Raw genomic sequence first — 20,362 nt, 5'->3', positions numbered from 1 at the left:
GGCTACGAGCACCAGAGACAGGAGGAGAAACCATTAGATAATAAGTAACCATTGAATAATTTCTCATCTGTGCAGCCACTTGCCGTACACATCCATTTGCAGCCCTGCACAGGGGCAAGGATGGCGTGGGGGAGTGCATTTGGCAGGGCGGTGTCAACCTGCTCATTGGGCTTGGAACACACGCAGCCCAGGGAGCAGGTCTGAATAGGGCCCTTATTACGGATGTGTATATGCAGCAAAAACATTGTGCCAAATTCTAGTCTGTCTTTGTGAAACCTCTGGAAAGGAGGTTGTGTGTCTAATTTGCTCCCTCATCTCATTAAAATGCACTGAGCACCTTGGGTACGAATTTGTCACAACAAACAAGCACGAGCGGCCGGATCGCCGCCACAATGAGCGAGGCTACTTCAGCATGTTGACCTATGATTGAGTCAACTTTTTTGTCTGTAGACTTTGTCCAAGTAAACCATATAATGTTGACTTGGACATTTTTGACCTATGGATCGGATACCTGGAAAGTGACAGTTTACTACTGTAGGTCCAGTGGTGACAGATGGGGTTACTTACAGCCAAGCATACACTAATCATAGCCCAACAGTTAGGGAAGCCTGCTGAGATCACCAACTGATTCTTCATTACATTGCTATGTTCTGAAAGAAAACGTAAAATGTAGCGTTATCAGAGATGTCATTATGGAGAAGTCATGGTTTTATGGCAGTCGCTGTAAAGGAAATCGATTCTCGGTTGGTGTATGAGAAGATATAGTAAAGTCTACTTTGTTGTCCTTTTGATCTGGTGGGTTCTCCTTGATGCAACAACTGTCCATGGCTTGGATAAATGAGTGGAGGGGTTTTATTCACCACCACCATGATGGATTGTTTTAAATTATTGAACATTCAAACATTGGTCCTTCCTGTCCTCCATCTCTTGACTTGGAAGCACATCAATGTCCAATATGGTTCCTTTGGATGGACCCCAAACCTCCTAACAGAGCTATGTAAAAAAATCTGTCTCACCTCGGAAAACACCCAATGCACGCTCGTGTTTGATTTCCCACACCCAGAAGGTCAATCATGACTAATGGGCTACAGTATATATTCGTACTAAGTCCAATCCATCTTCAATCACTAAATCTTTGTACCCTTTGCACATCCGATCCACTTACCAACGTAGGTCTCATTTACTTTTATCTTACTCCAAAGTTTGCTGTAGAATGTTTATGTTGAATTGTGCCTCCCCATGAAGACATCTAGTTCTGTTGACTGTATCTAAGCAACCATAGTGAAGCTGCCCTTTCTCACAATACTGTAGGTGTGTATAACCATTATTTCTAGAAAATGGTTACAAACTCCCAAGCAAATTTTTTGACACCTGCAGTGTTCCTTTATGTATTTATTACCAGTTTCTTATATAGCGCACACATATTCCGCAGCGCTTTAGAGAATATTCGAACAGTCCCTGCCCCAGTGGAGCTTACAATCTACAGTATATTCCCTAACACATGTACACGCAGATATTCTAGGGTTAATTTTTTAGGAGTCTATTATCCCAGTATATTTTTGGATTGTGGGGGGAAACCGAAGTACCCAGAGGAAACCCACACAAGTACAGGGAGAATATACAAACTCCGCACTGTTAGGGCCATGGTGGGAATCGATCCCATGACCTCAGTGCTGTGAGGTAGTAATGCTAACCATTACACCATCTGTCCTTTCCCAGGATCCGGGAGTCTCCTTTGCTCAATGCTGCTAAAGAGAATGACGTAGGAGCAATTAAAAAGCTACTGGACTGTCCGTCAACTGACCTGCATGTTAGAGGTGAGCAGAATTTTGCGCAGGATTATTAGAAATTAATTGTTTAGTGAGCTTGATAGTTGACAATGTCCATACATTATTCCCGTGTGTCAGGGGCTGTGGGAGAAACTGCTCTGCACATTGCCGCAATGTACAACAATCTGTCAGTGGTGGAATTACTGCTGAAAGCTGCTCCGGACCTCATTGACCAGCCATTCACCTCCGCCTTATATGACGGTAAAATATTCACATTTTGTTGCATGGATTTTCTTAGTTTTCCCTTTGCCTACAGACACTGGAGGTAGCCATTTTGTGGCATGGACCGAGATGGTAGCCATTTTGAGACCGGGATCTAGTAAAGTGGCTTAAAATGTCACAGATTAATATTGGTAATGTCTGCTTAGCTTGAATATATAAATTTAGATTCTGAAATATATATATATTCTGTTTGGTGACCTATGGATTTAGCCCATCAATTGTCATTAAATTATAATTAATGCTAAAAAAAGTCTTGACTTAGTTGACGCGGCACAACACCAGATGAGAAAACCCCATCTAGATGATGTATGTTTTGGTCAACTTCTTCTAGAACCGCCATTTCATTTCTTCATCCCACTTTCTCTACATATTTTATTATGGCTTCGTCATTGGATGTCATCTCTTCATCCCACTTTGTCTTCATATTTCATTATGGCTTTTATTCTATTACAGGACAAACTGCCCTGCATATTGCTGCTGCCAACCAGAACATGGAACTGGTGAAGCTGCTGATTCAGAAAGGTGCTGACGTCTCATCCCCTCGCGCCACCGGGAGCTTCTTCTCTTACGGCACTGATAACCTATTTTACTTTGGTTAGTGACCACCTTCAAGAAGTTACTGACGTGAGCAACTGTACAGAGAATTACAAGTTACCTGCCCTAGGATCAACAGGTCATTGTGTTGTTGGGGGTGGGAGTGTAGGTGGAGGTACTAATACAAACTTCATAAATACATGTATAACTATACTTGTTGGATGGAAATTGGTTTAAAATCCATGACCCCTGTTGCCAACCCAGTTAGGGGGCTCCACAGTAATCTAGGTATGATGAAACAAATGCATGTACAGTATGACTGTAGGCAGATTTTCTGAGGGAACTACATGCTTGTTTCTGGTTATGTTCCTCAGATACGCAGTCAATCATGGCTGATACCTGTTTAAGTGTCAGTCACCATCCAGCACACCGAGATTCCATAAATGTTCAAAGTTTTGCAACTCTGAACCTCCACTCGTAAGTCCAGCTGGTTGGATAAGCTGCAGCCTTGTCCTTTGATGATGAGCTCCTACCATAAGGACCTCTTTATCATTATTCCATTGCAGCCAACTGAAGCTCATCCAGTAATGAAGCTCAGCTAGTCAGACAGGTACAGTTGTGTATAATTGTATGGCAGTGGTAGAACAGGAGACGTATCGGATGAAGATAGAACAAAGGGTCTCCATCTGAATCGTGTTAGTTAGTGAGTTGTGACCATCTTTGGATACCTGGACCTGGCTTCCATCAAGGAGCATGGGTCATTGGGTTGACCCATATTAGGTCAACATGCATTAGGTAGAGCACTGAAGGTCGACATGGATTAGGTTGGAACATGATATACAGTAGGTCGATATGGCTAAGGTTGACAGAGTCGGAAGGTCGACTTTAGCATTAGGTCGACAATGGGAAGGACCACAGTCAAAAGGTCAACATGAGCTTTTCATGTTTCTTTGTCTCGAATGACAATATAGTCAACATGGACACCATCAAAGTGTACCATGTACCACTGCACTCACCATGCATGGGGCATTGCCATTGCTCGGACACACCTACGGGTTAGGGGCCACTCCCATAAAACTCTGCCCCCCACAGGAATAGGACACTGCCCCGTTGTATCGCCATCACACTCCATTGGAACATAAACTGTGATCGCGAGGCAATCGCAGTTAGTGTTCTCACACAACACAGTGTTAGACTGCGATCGCCATGCGCAGAGATGTAAAAATTGCAGGGTAGTACATTTTACAGATCTGCGACCGGGTCGTATTCAGACCCCTGTGGTATAACATTGCCTCTTCTCACACACAGGTTTTCCATATATATTTGTATCTGTCAAAAATGTCCAAATAGAGCATCCTTTCAATCACAAGATACATTTTTTTCATTGTCGGCAACAACATGACCAAGCTTTGGAATTGGGAGATGCAATGTTAAAAATATGATCATTGTTACCATAATGGATACGGTATTATGACTCCAACATGTTCAAATAAATGGTTCCTCCCTAAAAAATAATTTTAGATCATACTTTAGTTCCATTAAGATTAGCGAAAATCTCCTAAAACCAACTATTTTTGTCCCCGTTCTTTCTAGGAGAACACATACTGAGTTTTGCTGCTTGTGTTGGCAATGAGGACATTGTCCGACTACTCATTGAGAATGGAGCCAGTGTCCGAGCTCAGGACTCCTATGGTGAGCAGTGGATTGAGAGATGGTTTTAGTAATGTAGGTTAGCTTGTCCAGCTGTACCTTATATTAGGTCCAACAGTGGTTATAAATAGTTGGGGCTTCTGTTATTTGATGTGTTCCATGTATCTGAAGCACCATTTGTTGACCATATCAACAGCTACGGAGATGGTATACTGATGGATTAAATAAAATGAATTCAATAAATAGATTAAGGCCTTCATATTTTACAGGCAACACCATCCCCCACATCCTCGTTCTCCAACCCAACAAGACCTTCTCCTGCCAGATGTTGGACCTTATATTGTCCCGTGATGAAGAACAAGATGATGTGGACCTTCTATTGGTCCCTAATTACATGGGACTTACTGCCTTCAAATTATCAGCAGTAGAAGGAAACGTTGTGGTGAGATTTTTTTTTTCTATTTTGTAATCTGCATTAAGCATCCACAGTTTTCTGTGTTGAATTTTTTAAGATTATATCCTGCCTTAGAATGTGAGACATTCAGAGCTGGCATCTCCAAGGTTCCTCAAACATTACCCTTGCAGATTATCCCTAAACTAGATCCCACCAATCACTTTGTCCAATCTACCCTATAGAAGTATTGGCCAAAAGCCCACTGGATATTTCTGTTTATTATATTTTTTGCAAAGTCGCCCAATAATCGGATGACGAGTAACAGCCCTGTCTGCAATGGCTGATTTCTTAAGGAGTCTGTCTACTACAACCTGTCCCATCTAATGCTTGGAAACATTCAGTGGCTGAAAATACCTTTAAGCATGTTAGGCCTGATTGTACATGGTCCTGAAGTTGTCTAGATATTACGTGGACACTTAATTACGTCAGCTTGTGACTGTTACAGGTTTTACAAATTGTAAAGAAAGCAATAATTGTTCAACTATAGCTTATCATTTTAAGGGGTCCAAAATAAAGCACACCAGATCAAATAGACACATTGGGGTATATAACTGCTCCTGTATGGGTAGTCTTTAATTTTTTTATTTCTACATAATTAGAAGTCTTTCAAGCTGGCCCCATATTGGTTCTTTGGAGGGGTCCCTTCCCTGGGTTCCATAGTAATTGCTATGTTCAGTAGGGTGCTGTTACTTAGGCTAACTATGACCTAGTGGATGCTTGCTATATACAGTACAGTCACAAGTAGTGGTGTACTACTTAGTGGTGGACCTAGTGGATGCTTGACATATACAGTACAGTCACAAGTAGTGGTGTAGTTAATGGTAGTATGAAAAAAGTTGACTTATACCCCTTTTACACTGCACCTCGGACTTGGGTAATTGCCTGGATGCTGACGTGTCGACCCGGGTGCAGGGTGAAAGCACCAAAGCTTATGAGCAAGGTTGACCAACCCAGCATTTCAACCTGGGTTATAAGAAGGGTTAAACCCGGGTCGCCCATTATAAATAATGTACATAATTTGTATAATGGGTGACCCGGGTTTAAAGTGAAAGCGCCGGACCGATGTCAGACCGAAAAGGGGCATTAAAGTAGAAGACATTTTAATGGCTGAATGTTATAGCGCTTTCTAAAGTTGGGTCTCTAAAGGAGAGTTTTGAAGACTGCACAGTTTAAGAGGTGGCTCTTTCCTTCTTGACTCCCTTCTTCAGATGTTCCAGCATCTGTTAAACAAACGGAAGACTGTCCAGTGGACTTTTGGTCCAGTCAGTTCCATTTTGTATGACCTTTCAGGCATCGACTCCTGGGGAGAAGACCAGTCTGTCTTGGAGCTAGTGGTGTCTTCAAAAAAAAGAGAGGTAAGCACAGTAGGTTGTCAATATCTGAAAGATTATTTTGGCTTATTGACCCGTGAGAAAGTGACTGACTCAGTAACTCACTCTACACAACATTTATTTTAGGCTCGGAATATTCTACATCTCACCCCTGTGAAAGAGCTAGTTAGTCTGAAATGGCGGAGCTGTGGCCGACCGTACTTCTGGTTTTTAGCGGCAGTCTACCTGCTGTATATGATCTGCGTAACGATGTGTTGCACCTACCGGCCTCTCAAGCCTTTTCCAGTCCCTCTTAATAGTTCTCGTGATGCAACTATATTGATGCAACGATCTCTTCATGTAAGTGACTAAGGCAAGAGGGTCAATTAAAAAAAAAAACCCTGTATTTAATTATCTTTGACTTAACATTTTGTTTAAATGCAAACAGGAGGCATATGTATCCTATCAAGATAAACTCCGTCTGGTTGGCGAGCTAATTAGCGTGATTGGGGCACTTACCATTTTACTTCTCTTGGTAAGGCACTTTAATTTTTTACAATATCTTATTTCTTTAATTTAAAAAAAAAAATTGGGGGATAATTTTTTGGTTTGACTATTTTTAGATTCCAGATTTATTAAGAGTTGGAGCCACCAGATATTTTGGACAGACTGTTCTTGGAGGACCGTTTCATATTATCATGTAAGAATCTTAAAGGCAGATATGGTAAACAAATCAGTAACTCCAGTCCCTACACTTCTCATATCCTTTAAAACTCCATAAAATATGATGGCCCAACATTAGTTTAACTATAAAACTAGATCTGGCATATACAGTATGTAATAGTTATTGCCTTACAGCACTGAGGTCGTGAGTTTGATTTTCATGGTGGAAATCAAACTCATGACCTCAGTGCCGTAAGGCACCTAACTGTTTGGAATTTGTAGGTTCTCCTTGTCCTTGCGTGGGTTTCTTTCAGGTACTCCGGTTTGCTCCAACACTCCAAATTCATTCTGGTAGATTAATTGGCTCTTGTCAAAAAAAGTATCCCTATTATGTAAGTTTCCATATATGTTTAGGCCAAACTAGATGCCCATGGGACCATTTAATTAGTGTTCCCATGCTAATGGTGTCGTGGCCCGGGTATCGGGGCTGGGCAGCTGATACCAAAGGATGTCAGCTGCCCGGCTGTTCACGTAGATAGGCACCGCAAATCACCAGAGAGTGACTTAGATTTGTGAGCGCTTAAGACATCGGCATTCGTGCGGGCGGCATTTAGTTGGCTCGCAAAGCTTCAAAATTTGCAGCGTTGCGAGTCAACCAGAATGACCCCCTTGGTCTCTTGTTTTCTCTTGTGTGTCAATTATCCTGTGCCTAATTTTTTCCCTTTCTGTTTCTCTCCAGAATAGTTTTTGCCTGTATGGTGATGGCGGTATTGGTCATGAGATTGACCAGCAGCGATGGGGAGTTAGTTCCCATGTCGATGGGTCTGGTCCTCGGATGGTGCTATATAATGTATTTCACAAGAGGTTTCCAGATGCTTGGACCCTTTACCATCATGATACAAAAGGTTAATAAAGTCCAGCAACTGAGCATAAAATGTTCTGTACCAACTGCAAATATATTGAGAATTCTATAATGCAAGATATCGTTAACAGGGGCGATCTGTCAGAGTATTTCCCTCTATGTAGTAGAAAGGTTGTGGTGGTGGTGTTCCTCTAAAATTCCCGTATCTGCTTTCATATTTCCATAAGTGGATTTAGAAAATAAGACAGTGCCGGGTTTGGTGTTCACAATATTCAACATCGGCTACGTGAACTGCAGGCTGCAGTTATAATTTGCCTAGGGGACCGGGACACTACACGGCCCCTTTGCCCAAGCTTGTACAGTACAGTTCAAGCCGCACCAATCTTCGCGGGAATGAGGAACAGGTGCGTCTCATATGTATGAATACAGTTGGAGCCGCAGTGATGTTCACGGTAATGAGTCTCTACAGTAAGCGCGCCTCATACATAAGCACGTCCCATTCTTGGTGAATGGCGCGGTTCCATCTGTATATCAATCCGCTGCTGGTGGAGCATTAGCCACCCAGCAGTGGCGATATGTATTGTATGTATATTGTATGTCGTGCATCCATGCACCTGAGCGCACAACGAAAGTGGTGCACCAAACCCCTTGCCAAGGCGCGCTGGCGGAAATGCTGAGTTGGAAACAAAGGTAGCATCCAATTGGGCAGATGTAACGCCCATCCTGGCCCATATCCTCAAAAACCAGGCTCAACAATTTAGCATCTCTTGCTTGAGTAAAAAAGTGACAGAAGACATATCGAGGAGACTGTGGTGCCTCCAGTGGAGGCACCATTGTCCATCTACTGCCCAGTAATAGGAGAGGGCTATCTTAGTTGTACAATGTATATCTGGTTTGCTCTTCCAGCAGCACTGATCCTCATGACATATGATCCTGGTTTTTCAGATGATCTTCGGGGACCTGCTGCGTTTCTGCTGGCTAATGGGCGTGGTCATTCTCGGATTTGGTGCAAGTAAGGATACCTATGGAACAAGAAGTGTGGAATGGGTTTGGGATTATTTCTACAAATGCCAATGTGTTGTTGTGATGTCATGTGCATTGCCGCTATTTTTGTCTTATTGGGAGCGAAGATGGCAAGGTGTGGAATTTCCAAAAGAGATTTTATTTTGTGTGGACGGGAGTTGGAGAAGGTGCATTAATGGATGTTGCACACATGGTTTTAAGCTGAGAACTAAAGTTCTTGCCCCATTAGCAGATAGTCACACTTGTGTTGCTGCTGGATGCTGCCGTTTGTCCAGCATTGGCTGACTGGAGGGTTTGCCTTGCAGCTGGGGACTCCATGACCCTAGATGTATCAGTTTGTGCAGCCTTAATTGACCGATGTTTGCTTTGCAGTTGGGGACTCCATGTCCCATGAGGCCGCCTGTCTAGCAGCATTGGCTGACTGATGTGCTTATCTTGCAGCTGGGGACTCCATGGCCCTAGATGCTGCATGTCTAGCATCATTGGCTGACTGATGTGCTTGTCTTGCAGCTGGGGACTACATGGCCCTAGATCAGGGGTGGCCAACCGGTCAGAGGTTTAGAGCCGAAAACTATCTGTAGTCAAGCTTAAGAGCCGACATCATGCGCGCGCCAAAAAAGGGGCGTGGTCTATTTTGACCCCTTGGGTGGGTGTGATACAAATATGCCTCCAATAGTGCAGTGCCATATATACATATGCACCCAATAGTGCCAGATACACATATGCCCCGCACAGTGCCAGGTATGCCCCACACTGTGCCAGGTATGCCCCCACGTTGCCAGAAAGCTGGTATGCCCCCACAGTGCCAAAAAGATGGTATGCCCCCACAGTGCCACAAACTGCTATTCCCCCACAATGCAAATTTCCCAGCAGCAGCACTCACCATTGTTGCTGCTGCTGGGCGGGGAGAGGACAGTCTGGCATCCCCCTGCAGTCCTCCTGTCATGTCACCGAAGGGAGGAGAGCACAGCACAGCACACCGAGCGTCTCCTTCCCCCCTCACTTCCCTGTGACTGGGCCATCCAGCAATCAAAGCTCGCGGGCCGGCTCCTGATTGGCTTCTGGCCTGCGACCTCTGATTGGCGGATGGCCCAGTCACAAGGATGCACAGTAAGGGGTAGGAGAGATGCGCGATGCACGCTCTCCTCCCCTCAGAAGGAGAAGGGATTCGGGGAACCGGCAGAGGGGGGACAGGGACGGACGGTGGGCAGCAGTGGGAGCAGGAGATGCACTTTACAAAGGGGAAAGAGCCGCATGCAGCATCTAGGCCACCCCTGCCCTAGATGCTGCATGGCTACCAACATCGGCACATTGGCGAGCTAGCCTTGCCTAGAGAGATTCTCTCTCTCCAGTGGCTAGGAGTCTCTTGTTGAGGTGCCAAGCTTGCTTCTACTTCATGTCTATTAACTCTTACTTCTAGCATCTGTGGCGCTGAGTTCAGAAATTAATAGTTGTTTTGGTGTCGTGGCTTTTACCGAACTTAGGGCCTAATTCAGACCTGGCCGCTGGGCTGCAAATCTTCGCAGCCTAGAGATCAGTTAGCCGCCTTTCCATGAAATCCTGACCCTGTACATGGCTGCAAATGTCATCGCAAATCTATTCGCAACCACTCCACCATAGAGTGATTCCCCCACTCCTTGTGGGAAAGCTTTGAAAAGTAACACAATAGTAATTGACACCTGGATAACAATAAAAGTTAGGAGTAAATGACTGTGTAGCAGGTGTATACTCTGATCATTTGGAATGTGGTACAGTATATCAAGAGCAGACTGACCTACTGAACCAAAATCATTATAACTTCCAAAATCTCTACAGAACAGAAAATGTCTGCAGACCAAACTTGGAGACCATGGTTAGTAGCTATCAATGCCGGCGAAGTTTGACCATTGGCCCTCTGATTCACTGCTCTTCTGTAGGAGTTCTTCCTGACCCTGACTGGTATATATAAGCCAGTGCCTTCAGATTCGGGCCGTATTCAGCACTGGGAGACATCCTGAGCAAAGTTGTGTAACAGAAATTTGAGTTCAGATTCTCCATGGTCTAGTTGGTGACCACCATGGTAGACTTCCATGGCCCTGGCAAAGTTCAAAAAGAACCAAAAACCTAATCCTGGTCAAACTGTACCACCACAACAAATTTGGTGGAGCTTCAGTAGGTTATCAAGGCAGAAACATTTACCCCACTCTACCATGATGTACTGTACAAGATACCAATATACTACAATATCTCCTGATTCTTTTGCCTATTTTTCAAGAATTTAGAGCAGCTTGGCCTGTAAACATTCCACTAGAGTTTGCGCGCCGGCCAAAACATTTCTAGAAAGGGACCAGATCAGTAACAGACAAAAAGTGATTAGGGGAAAGTTTGGGGCTTTTTCTTTTTTAGATGGACTTTTCCAATCATTAAACGACACATTTCTGTTTTTGCTTCTGTTCTTCGCAGGTTTCTTTGTGATATTTGACACCCAAGATCCAGGAAAATTGGGTCAGTTTATGACCTTCCCGATGGCCCTGTTTAGCACGTTTGAACTTTTCCTCACAATCATTGATGGTCCGGCCAATTACGATGTGGATTTACCGTTCATGTTTAGCCTCCTATTCTCAGCCTTTATTGTCATTGCAACCCTTCTGATGCTAAATCTTCTGATTGCCATGATGGGGGACACCCACTGGCGTGTGTCCCATGAAGGAGATGAATTATGGAGAGCACAGGTGAGGGCAATAAGGGTGATCCACTTTCTGACTGCCCATCTATACAGCATTATTAGAAAGGTCTATGAACATCAAGCCCAGGGGTGGACAAACCGGTCCTCGTAAGCTACAAACGGTTCAGGTTTCCCTGACCGCCTGCGACACTGTAGAATGTGGGGGTTAGGAACGAATGCAGCACATGTTTGAAATTGTGAGAGTTATTGATGACTGTACCTGTGCACCAGCTATACAGTCTGGGAAATGTGACAGTAATGACTGCACCTGTGCACAGCTAGGGGACTGAGAATTGTGACAGTTAGTAATGACTGCACCTGTGCACAGCTAGGGGGACTGGGAAATGTGAGGTTAGTATTGACTGCAACTGTGCACAGCTAGGGGGACTGGGAAATGTGACAGTAAAGACTGCACCTGTGCACAGTTAGGGGGACTGGGAAATGTGACAGTTAGTAATGACTGCACCTGTGCACAGTTAGGGGGACTGGGAAATGTGACAGTTAGTAATGACTGCACCTGTGCACAGTTAGGGGGACTGGTAAATGTGACAGTTAGTAATGATTGCACCTGTGCACAGTTAGGGGGACTGGTAAATGTGACAGTAATGATTGCACCTGTGCACAGTTAGGGGGATTGGGAAATGTGACAGTTAGTAATGACTGCACCTGTGCATAGTTAGGGGCACTGGAAATTTGTGACAGTAATGACTGCACCTATGCACAGTTAGGGGGACTGGTAAATGTGACAGTTAGTAATGACTGCACCTGTGCACAGCTAGGGGGAATGGGAAATATGACAGTTAGAAATGACTACAGCTGGGCACCAGCTAGGTGATCTGGGAAATGTGACAGTTAGTAATGACTACAGCTGGGCACCAGATAGAGGGACTGGGAAATGTGACAGACAAAATACTTTAACTTACACACAAGGCCATGAACCAAACTACACAGATACATACAGAATTATTGACGGTTGGCTTTACATACACTTATGATCTTAATTTGTATTGCTACAGGTTGTTGCCACCAGTATAATGCTGGAACGGAAGATGCCAAAAGCCCTCTGGCCTCGTCTGGGGATCTGTGGGAAGGACTATGACTTGGGAGACGCCTGGTATCTCCGGTGAGCGACCTCTCTGTCTACAGGAAGTGTGGCTTAGTACTTGTTAAACAGGAAGTGAGACTGAGTGCTTGTTATACAGGAAGTGAGGCTGAGTGCTTGTGATACAGTAAATTAGGCTGAGCACTTGTGATACAGGAAGTGAGGCTGAGTGCTTGTTATACAGGAAGTAATGCTGAGCACTTGTTATACAGGAAGTGAGGCAGACCGCTTGTTATAGAGGACATGAGGCTGGTCACTTGTTATGTGGCAAGTGAGGCTGAACACTTGTTATACAGGAAGTGAGGCTGAGCACTTGTTATACAGGAAGCGAGGCTGAGCACTTGTTATACAGGAAGCGAGGCTGAGCACTTGTTATACAGGAAGCGAGGCTGAGCACTTGTTATACAGGAAGTGAGGCTGAGCACTTGTTATACAGGAAGTGAGGCTGAGCACTTGTTATACAGGAAGTGAGGCTGAGTGCTTTTTATATGCATGCTGGCTGCTTCTTTGCTATGCGGTACTGTTGTGGGATGCGGGTAGGTTTGGTTAGCCTATAGGATGGAAGCAGAGGGTTTCACGGCCATTTGTAAATGGCCTCGAATGGATATCTCTCTGGTCATCTGTTTCCTACCTTGTTCTTTGAATTGCTTGGTGTTCGCTTTTCTTGTGGTGGGAAAGAAGGGCTACAGCCACCATCTTTGAAGCTTAGGGTGCTCTCCCCTCCAATACATTGCTTAGGCTGGTACTACCATACTGGGGTAAGTGGCACCACCGGCTTCACTGGGCCTCATGTTGTGTCAATGGGGTTGGTGGTTCACCCTGCACTGGTAGCAGGATAAACCACCAAGCAATGGGCAGTTTATTGCTGCTGCAGCCATTGTTCACTATGACTTGCAGCTGGATAAAGACACACTTCTGCAGCTCTCCATAGTCCTTTGGTGTGTTGTACTCAGTCTACAGATCCACATTCATCGCACACATGACAGAACACATGTGGCATGCCATCATTGTACCTTCATACCCCTGGCTGCGACACACCTCATCCCCATGCTTTCCAATGGTGGAGCATGCATCATAGTCCATTGGCACACTTGCCGAACAAGCTTTGCTGTGATTAGGGTGTTTTCCCCCCTAAATAAATCATGTCCCAAACTATGGTAGCAAAGTGTTGCATACTAGCTATTCCTATTTAAATAATTTCTTAACCTGTCTTGAAGGTACTTCAGAAATTACTAGTTAACATTTGGCCTCAGAGTTTCTGAAAAACAAAGCAATCTGATAGGAGCTACTGTAGATGTGTTTTTTTTAATTCATGGTTTAACAACTTGTCCTCTTTGGTTGTTGCAGAGTCGAGGAGCGAAAGGACTTGGACAAGAAGAAAGTCAAAGACTACGTGGATGCCTTTCAGAGCAGTGAGGAAAATGATGACCTCCCTGAGAAACTCTGTATGAAAACTGACTGCAACGAAGAAAATCCCGCCTCGAAGAAAATATCCATAGCGGAGACCCCCAATTTGCTCCGAAGACTATCTCAGAGCAAGGCCAGTAGAGGTTGGAATATCCTTCGGAAAGCCACACTTGCCCAGCTTCAAGGCAAAGTGAACTACGCTCTAGACATTGAAGAGGAGGTCCATGAAGTGTGAATCCATGGCCAAAGGTGTATTCCTGCCGCTGAGAACAAATTCAGGGATCAGTTTGATCTGCGATTTAATCCTTTTTGGATGCTGCTGCTCTATTGGGTTCTCTACTGCATCAATCTTGGATGATCCTGGCTATCCTGGAGAAAATGTGCCCTTCTAACAAGGAACAGCCATACAAGCCTACTGTAAAGCATTCCAAGAGCAGCGTTCCGCAATACATATGAACAATCGATTCAGTGGTTTCAGCCGCTCGTGAGCTCGTCGTTCAAGCCTGCCCATCCCTGTAATCTTGCTGCTAATTAAACAGATTCTGACATTTTCTTTGTTTGATGAAGACATCCGATGAGCTCTCCCGGTGGATTAACTTCTGCCAACAATCCAGGGACACAGTGAATTCTTCATCGCCACAGTCTTATCGTCTTCGTTAGATAAACATTTACTAGCGTCGGTAAGCCCTGGAAGGAACTTGGCCATGCAGCTGTTGGCACTTTAGTGAAGCTCTGAGATTGCTTTTTTTTATTGAACGTGCTCCTGAAATATCTCAATTGTTTGTATTTTCTGGTTATGGAAGTTCTAAACTTATATCCGTCAACAGCTAGTTGGATCGGTTGACGTTAAGAAGAGGGGGTGACTTTGCTGCAGGCCAAACCTACGTTATTGCTCACCCTGAAACATATGTAATTATTTTTTTACCAGTGGGCTACACACAGGACCGAGTTCTTTACGAATCTGTCTACTCATGGGACCTTAAGTTTGCTCAGACTGTAATAAATGTACCCTATCTTTTCTCAAGTAAGAAGACACTCTTCTAGGAACTTTTCTTTTTAACATTCCATGGCTTCTACAAAACTTCTTGGGAGTACCCCAATGAGACCGGATCTTCTGCTCAGGGCACATTAAAGGGCTTATTTATCAATGAGTGATAAAACTCATTGTAAATTATAAAATTCATTGTGTGTAATAAATGGTGCTTCGGCCAATCGGATGCCAATTGTAATTTTTTTTAAACACATGACAGTTAAGGGCTGATTGGCTGGAGAACCATTTATCATGCACACGTTTTATCACTGAGATCATTTTCTGGTCTACGCTCTCCGAAGAAGGCTCCTTAAACTATCATACTGTATGTCTACATTTAAAGGAAGTCCGAACTATCCGTGGCGGTGCAAACATTACAATAAGGTGTCAATCCAATCAGGTTTTGTGTGTTTTGGTCAAATGATGCCTTTTCAACCCCTCCAAGTGCGTGATTTTTCATTAGGAGGGGTGCACCATAGGATTTTAAATAACTGCTTTTTTTCCCTGAAGGGTTCTCCCATACGTGTTATCTAGAAGTGCGTTTCAGGCCTAAAAAGCAGACATTGTAGGGTATATGGGCAGCCTTTGTAAAAATGTATGCTGTTTATCAGAGCCTTAAGTAGATTTTTTGTTACCCTGTGCTATAAATAGTATTGGCGCCCCACACACACATTTTTCAAACAGGAAAATAGCGGCATAATGCCCTTGTGAGGAAGGGGCTTGACAAAACTGTTCCCAGAAGAAGCCCATTCTATAAAATGTAATATAGCTCAATGAGTTTTGTGACTGACTGCAATGTTGCAGGTTATAGGCGTGAATCCCGGGTCAGCATTTTTAAATGTAATTAAGCACAGTGTGACTGAATAATAAAGAGCTCTCCTGTTGTACAGGTATTAGAGAAGGAAACAGGAGTGGTCAAGATATAGCGAGTATCACCCTAGTTACGACTCTGCTTTCTAAGGCCCGCGGTGGTGCAATTCAAGTCTATTTCCCGGCGTGGCCACGGTGATCTTGGGAACATCCACAAATGCTGATCTTGAAGGGGATGCGACAACGTGGCTCGACAGGTAACTACCGGCCCATGCAGACACGGTTCAAATGCTTAATCGTGATGCAGCATGGAATCTAGTATATAGCCACAACGGTACTTGTGTAGTTTCATGGCGCCACCCGATAGCACATGCGATTTGCATGCGATTCGATATGCGATGCGATTTAGTACCTGTTCATACCCCCACTATCCACTACGGCATGGAGCTGATTTTATATAGTGTGGCGAGCCCGACACGTGGCTAGCAGCCATGGAATGCATGTCAAGTAATCCGTAATCCGCCACTACTGATAGCTGGTGACCGCACATAGAGACTTGGACCTGAGGAAGTTGTGTGGCAGTCAGAACGTAACTTACCCTGTCAATCATGCGTTGTCTAACGTAAGTGAATCCCCAACACACTCGCTATGTTGTCGCGTGAGGGACCGGCTCCAAAAATCCACATACAATGTTTCCTGAGCTAATATTTACACAGGGCTGTTCTTGGAGACGTCGAGCGATACAGGAATCTGTGTACTCAGGGCTTCATTTCTTGGCTCTCTGCAAACTCTGTCTTAAGTATAATGTGTGCGAAAGGGAAAAAATCCCTATACACACATACATCGCAATTGGATACAATAGAGACACACTGTGACACACTGTGATACATTCATCTTTTTATTCTGCTCTTCCCAAAAATGTTTGCTGAACTATCTTTATGAAGGATACCGGGAGTTAAAGGGAAATTACACCTTTTCTTTTAAATATCTATTCTATATATACAGCCTGCAAGCACTGAACGGTTATTGTATGGTGCTGCCTTCAGGAGCTCTAGTACCAGACTACCTCAAGTCCACGTCCGCATCGGGGGTCTGTATTGTTAAAGCCATGGGTCTCCCAGGGGTTTACTGTAGAGTGGGTCGACAATATCTAGGTCAATAGGTTGACCACTAATGGTGGACCACTAATTGACACCTGAAAATGGTCAACATACCATACAGTAGGTCAACATTGCTGGAAGGTCGACACAAGCTTACGGACATGATCGACACTCAAAAGGTCGACACAAGTTTGTCCCGGTTTTTGGTGTCTATGTCGACATATGCGAGATGTGGTATGCTTGTACGTTGTCAATGTCGACTAATGTCGACAGACACCAAAACTGTGAAACACGTGTTGACTTTTTTCTGTGTATCGACCCTTTCAACGTCGACCCTTTGCTCGTGTCATTGTCAACGTAGACCGCGTTGACCTTTTTCCATGTTACGACATCATGCCTGTAGACCAATAGCTGTCAACCTCTTCTAGACACTGTCAAGCTTATAATCTACACCAGGGATGGGGAACCTTCGGTGCTCCAGCTGTTGTTGAACTACACATCCCAGAATGCTTTGCTACAGTTCTAGCATGGCCAAATAGCAAAACTGTTGCAGAGCATGCTGGGCTGTGTAGTTCAGCAACAGCTGGAGGGCCGGAAGTTCCCCATCCCTGATCTACACTCTTCATAACTGGCACTAACAGTGTGTTTCCCAGCTTTCAGCAAAGTCTTATCTATAGAATTCCAGTAAGCTACAATACATTTATATAATGATTTTAATCGACACAGTAAGTTTTGGGGGTAACTTTCAATTTAAAAATCAAAGCTAATCAGGACTGTGGCAGATTCCTTCCTCTAACCTAGCTCTCACTTAGGGGGATATTCTGGTTTACTCCATCTGGAAAATTCCTTCATCTAACCTAGTTCTCACTTATTGCCGGCAAATTTCCTATTAGTTCTGACTACTTTTCTGTTGAATGATCGGTGCTAGGGAAAGATGTATTTTAGCCATAAGGCAATGTATGAATGACTTGTAACAAGGGAATTTGATTGACAATTTAAGAAGCGCTGCTTATTATGCACTTTTTTAATTCTGTTGACTGTGGATGACTTTATTTAGTAATAAAATTGTATTTTGTGATAAACCAAATGTGCGGTCTCACACTGATGTTCTTTAACACTAATGGAAATAATAATAACAAAAAAACAGAATACATGGAACATACTGATACATACATATAAAGATGGGTGTTCTAGCAGGGTGTAAGCGGGTTATTCTGGTTCACTGGCAAAGGCAAAATTATTCTCTAATACAGGGCATTTCCACGGCCCAGCACTACCACCACCCCTCCTCACTGCAAACTGCATGTGGCTGTAGCAGAGATTTTGTACACCCCAGCGGATGTATTACACCTATGGCGAGCCCAGTGGAGTGGTTTTAGTGAAGGTAAAGCATAGCCGTACTCACTGTTATACACACTGGTAGACAGAACTGAGCAAAGTGTCCTACAGCTCCCCAGGCAGTGAGCGTCGATACCGTGCAGCGATGTAGGATGTTGAAACAGCAGGTAATTACAGGTCTCACTGGAGCGGAGTGGAAGAATACTGTCTTCCATTGTGGAACATTTAAACAGACTCAAGATGGCTCAACACATGCTCAGTACTAGTAGAAGCAATGGTGGCCATGTTGGTACAGGGGATGAAGCTTCCCCAGACATGGAGTATCAGCATTGACCCTCTATTTGTAAACTTTTCTTAATTGCGTGCAACACGTTGACATCCCCTAGTGTCATTAACAACAACTTACACATTTTTCAACTTTAATTATAAACCGTTCATGCTCCACCCAGGACCAGAATTACCTGTACACAGTAATTAGCATCCAAAGAACATGCTACCAATACTATTAATGCTGTAATGCACAATGTACAGAACAATGTGCGAGCCAAATAAGGACAAGCTGATCTGCTGATCTGCAATTAGACGTTGCAATGCTGTATAAGTTCTTATGTTGTAACAGTTAGGATTTGAATTCGTATTGTAGAACGATGTCGCCAGGTGCCCACACACGGTGCGACGGTCGGATGCGTTTCTGTAGGCTTGCGATGGGACATATTGCGAAGTACAAAAAGCATGTGCAGGCGGAACTTATTGTGCTAGATCGCATCGCATCTAGTTCAAATTGCACCCTGTTGAGCGCATTGCATGCAATTTGTACTAGATGCGGTGCGATCTAATACAAAACGCATTGAGCATACATTGCATCGTGTGTGGGCACCTTTATACAAGTGACTGAGACATAGAAATAGTGTCCCCCTGGGTGGGTAGGGGCGGGAGGGGGGGGGGGGAATTACGCAAATCGTGTCATTTAGTACCACCCCCTCCCGGAAGAGCTGCGAATCATGGCATTTAGATAAAAGGGGTAGGGCTTAATGAAGCAAGCCCAGCCCCCCATAATAGCTGCAGAGTCTGCTCTCCGTGCTCTGGAATGGCCCCACTCCACTCTACCCCACCCCCGCTGCTCCCCATCTCCAGCAGCAGCCTTTTGGGTCAAATGTTTGACTTTGGAGCGACTGTCGCTAGCCCGCGAAGCACGTACAGTTATCATGTAACATGCTGGGCGTGGATTATTAGATAGTCAATGGGTTCGCCCTAAAAAGGTTGAGGTGCAGTAGGTTGACAAGGTTAAAAGGGTCAAAAGGTTGACATGGGAAAGGTTGACAGGGTCAAAATGTTGACAGGAGACGCATGAAAAAGTTTATTAACCTCCTGAAGAGCTATAAATTATTATTTTTTTATTCAATCTTCCTAATAACCGAAAAAAATGCCCCTTACACAATATACCACCCACCACAATGCCCCTGGCACAATATGCCACACACTGCAATGCCACTGACTCAATATGCTGCACACCGCAATGCCCCTGGCAAACAATACCACACACCGCAATGCCCCTGGCACAGTATGCCACACACTACAATGGCCCTGGCACAATATGCCACCCACCGCAATGCCCCAGGCACAATATGACACATGTCATAATGCCCCTAGCACAATATGCCACATGTCATAATGCACCTGGTACAATATGCCACACCGTAATGCCCCACGCACAATATTCCACACGCTGCAGTGCCCCTGACACAGTATGCCACACACCGCAGTGCCCCTGACACAATATGCCAGACACTGCAGTGCCCCTGGTACCATATGCCCCTGGTACTACAATGCCCCTAATGCAAAATGCCCCTGGTACCACAATGCCCCTAATACAATATGCCAGACACCACAATGCCCCTAATACAATATGCCAGACACCATAATGCCCCTAATACAATATGCCGGACACCACACTGCCCCTAATACAATATGCCAGATACCACAATGCCCCTAATACAATATGCCGGACACCACAATGCCCCTAATACAATATGCCAGACACCACAATGCCCCTAATACAATATGCCAGACACCACAATGCCCCTAATACAATATGCCAGACACCACAATGCCCCTAATACAATATGCCAGACACCACAATGCCCCTAATACAATATGCCAGACACCACAATGCCCCTAATACAATATGCCAGATACCACAATGCCCCTAATACAATATGCCAGACACCACAATGCCCCTAATACAATATGCCAGATACCACAATGCCCCTAATACAATATGCCGGACACCACAATGCCCCTAATACAATATGCCGGATACCACA

The 20,362-nt window shown here is 44.4% G+C and overlaps 1 protein-coding gene across 1 annotated transcript in view; it reads left to right on the top strand.

The window, feature by feature from the left end:
* LOC146009417 (transient receptor potential cation channel subfamily V member 6-like) overlaps positions 1-15,185 on the top strand; it is a 36,926-nt gene extending 21,741 nt beyond the window's left edge. Inside the window, exons 2-15 of the mRNA XM_083149749.1 lie at positions 1,720-1,817; positions 1,908-2,030; positions 2,505-2,645; positions 4,179-4,277; positions 4,505-4,677; positions 5,898-6,044; positions 6,147-6,359; positions 6,448-6,534; positions 6,623-6,699; positions 7,402-7,567; positions 8,470-8,536; positions 10,990-11,258; positions 12,268-12,374; positions 13,701-15,185. Of these exons, the coding sequence (XP_083005875.1) occupies positions 1,720-1,817; positions 1,908-2,030; positions 2,505-2,645; positions 4,179-4,277; positions 4,505-4,677; positions 5,898-6,044; positions 6,147-6,359; positions 6,448-6,534; positions 6,623-6,699; positions 7,402-7,567; positions 8,470-8,536; positions 10,990-11,258; positions 12,268-12,374; positions 13,701-13,995 (2,062 nt within the window). The 3' untranslated portion in view covers positions 13,996-15,185. The remainder of the gene's footprint in view (positions 1-1,719; positions 1,818-1,907; positions 2,031-2,504; positions 2,646-4,178; positions 4,278-4,504; positions 4,678-5,897; positions 6,045-6,146; positions 6,360-6,447; positions 6,535-6,622; positions 6,700-7,401; positions 7,568-8,469; positions 8,537-10,989; positions 11,259-12,267; positions 12,375-13,700) is intronic.
* Positions 15,186-20,362: the final 5,177 nt, after the last annotated feature.

The sequence above is a fragment of the Crinia signifera genome, chromosome 6, assembly GCF_055691185.1.
Source record: "Crinia signifera chromosome 6, ASM5569118v1, whole genome shotgun sequence".
In the NCBI taxonomy this organism is placed as follows: domain Eukaryota; kingdom Metazoa; phylum Chordata; class Amphibia; order Anura; family Myobatrachidae; genus Crinia; species Crinia signifera.
Note: the sequence above shows the minus strand (reverse complement) of the source record. Positions and strands in the feature narration are given on the sequence as shown.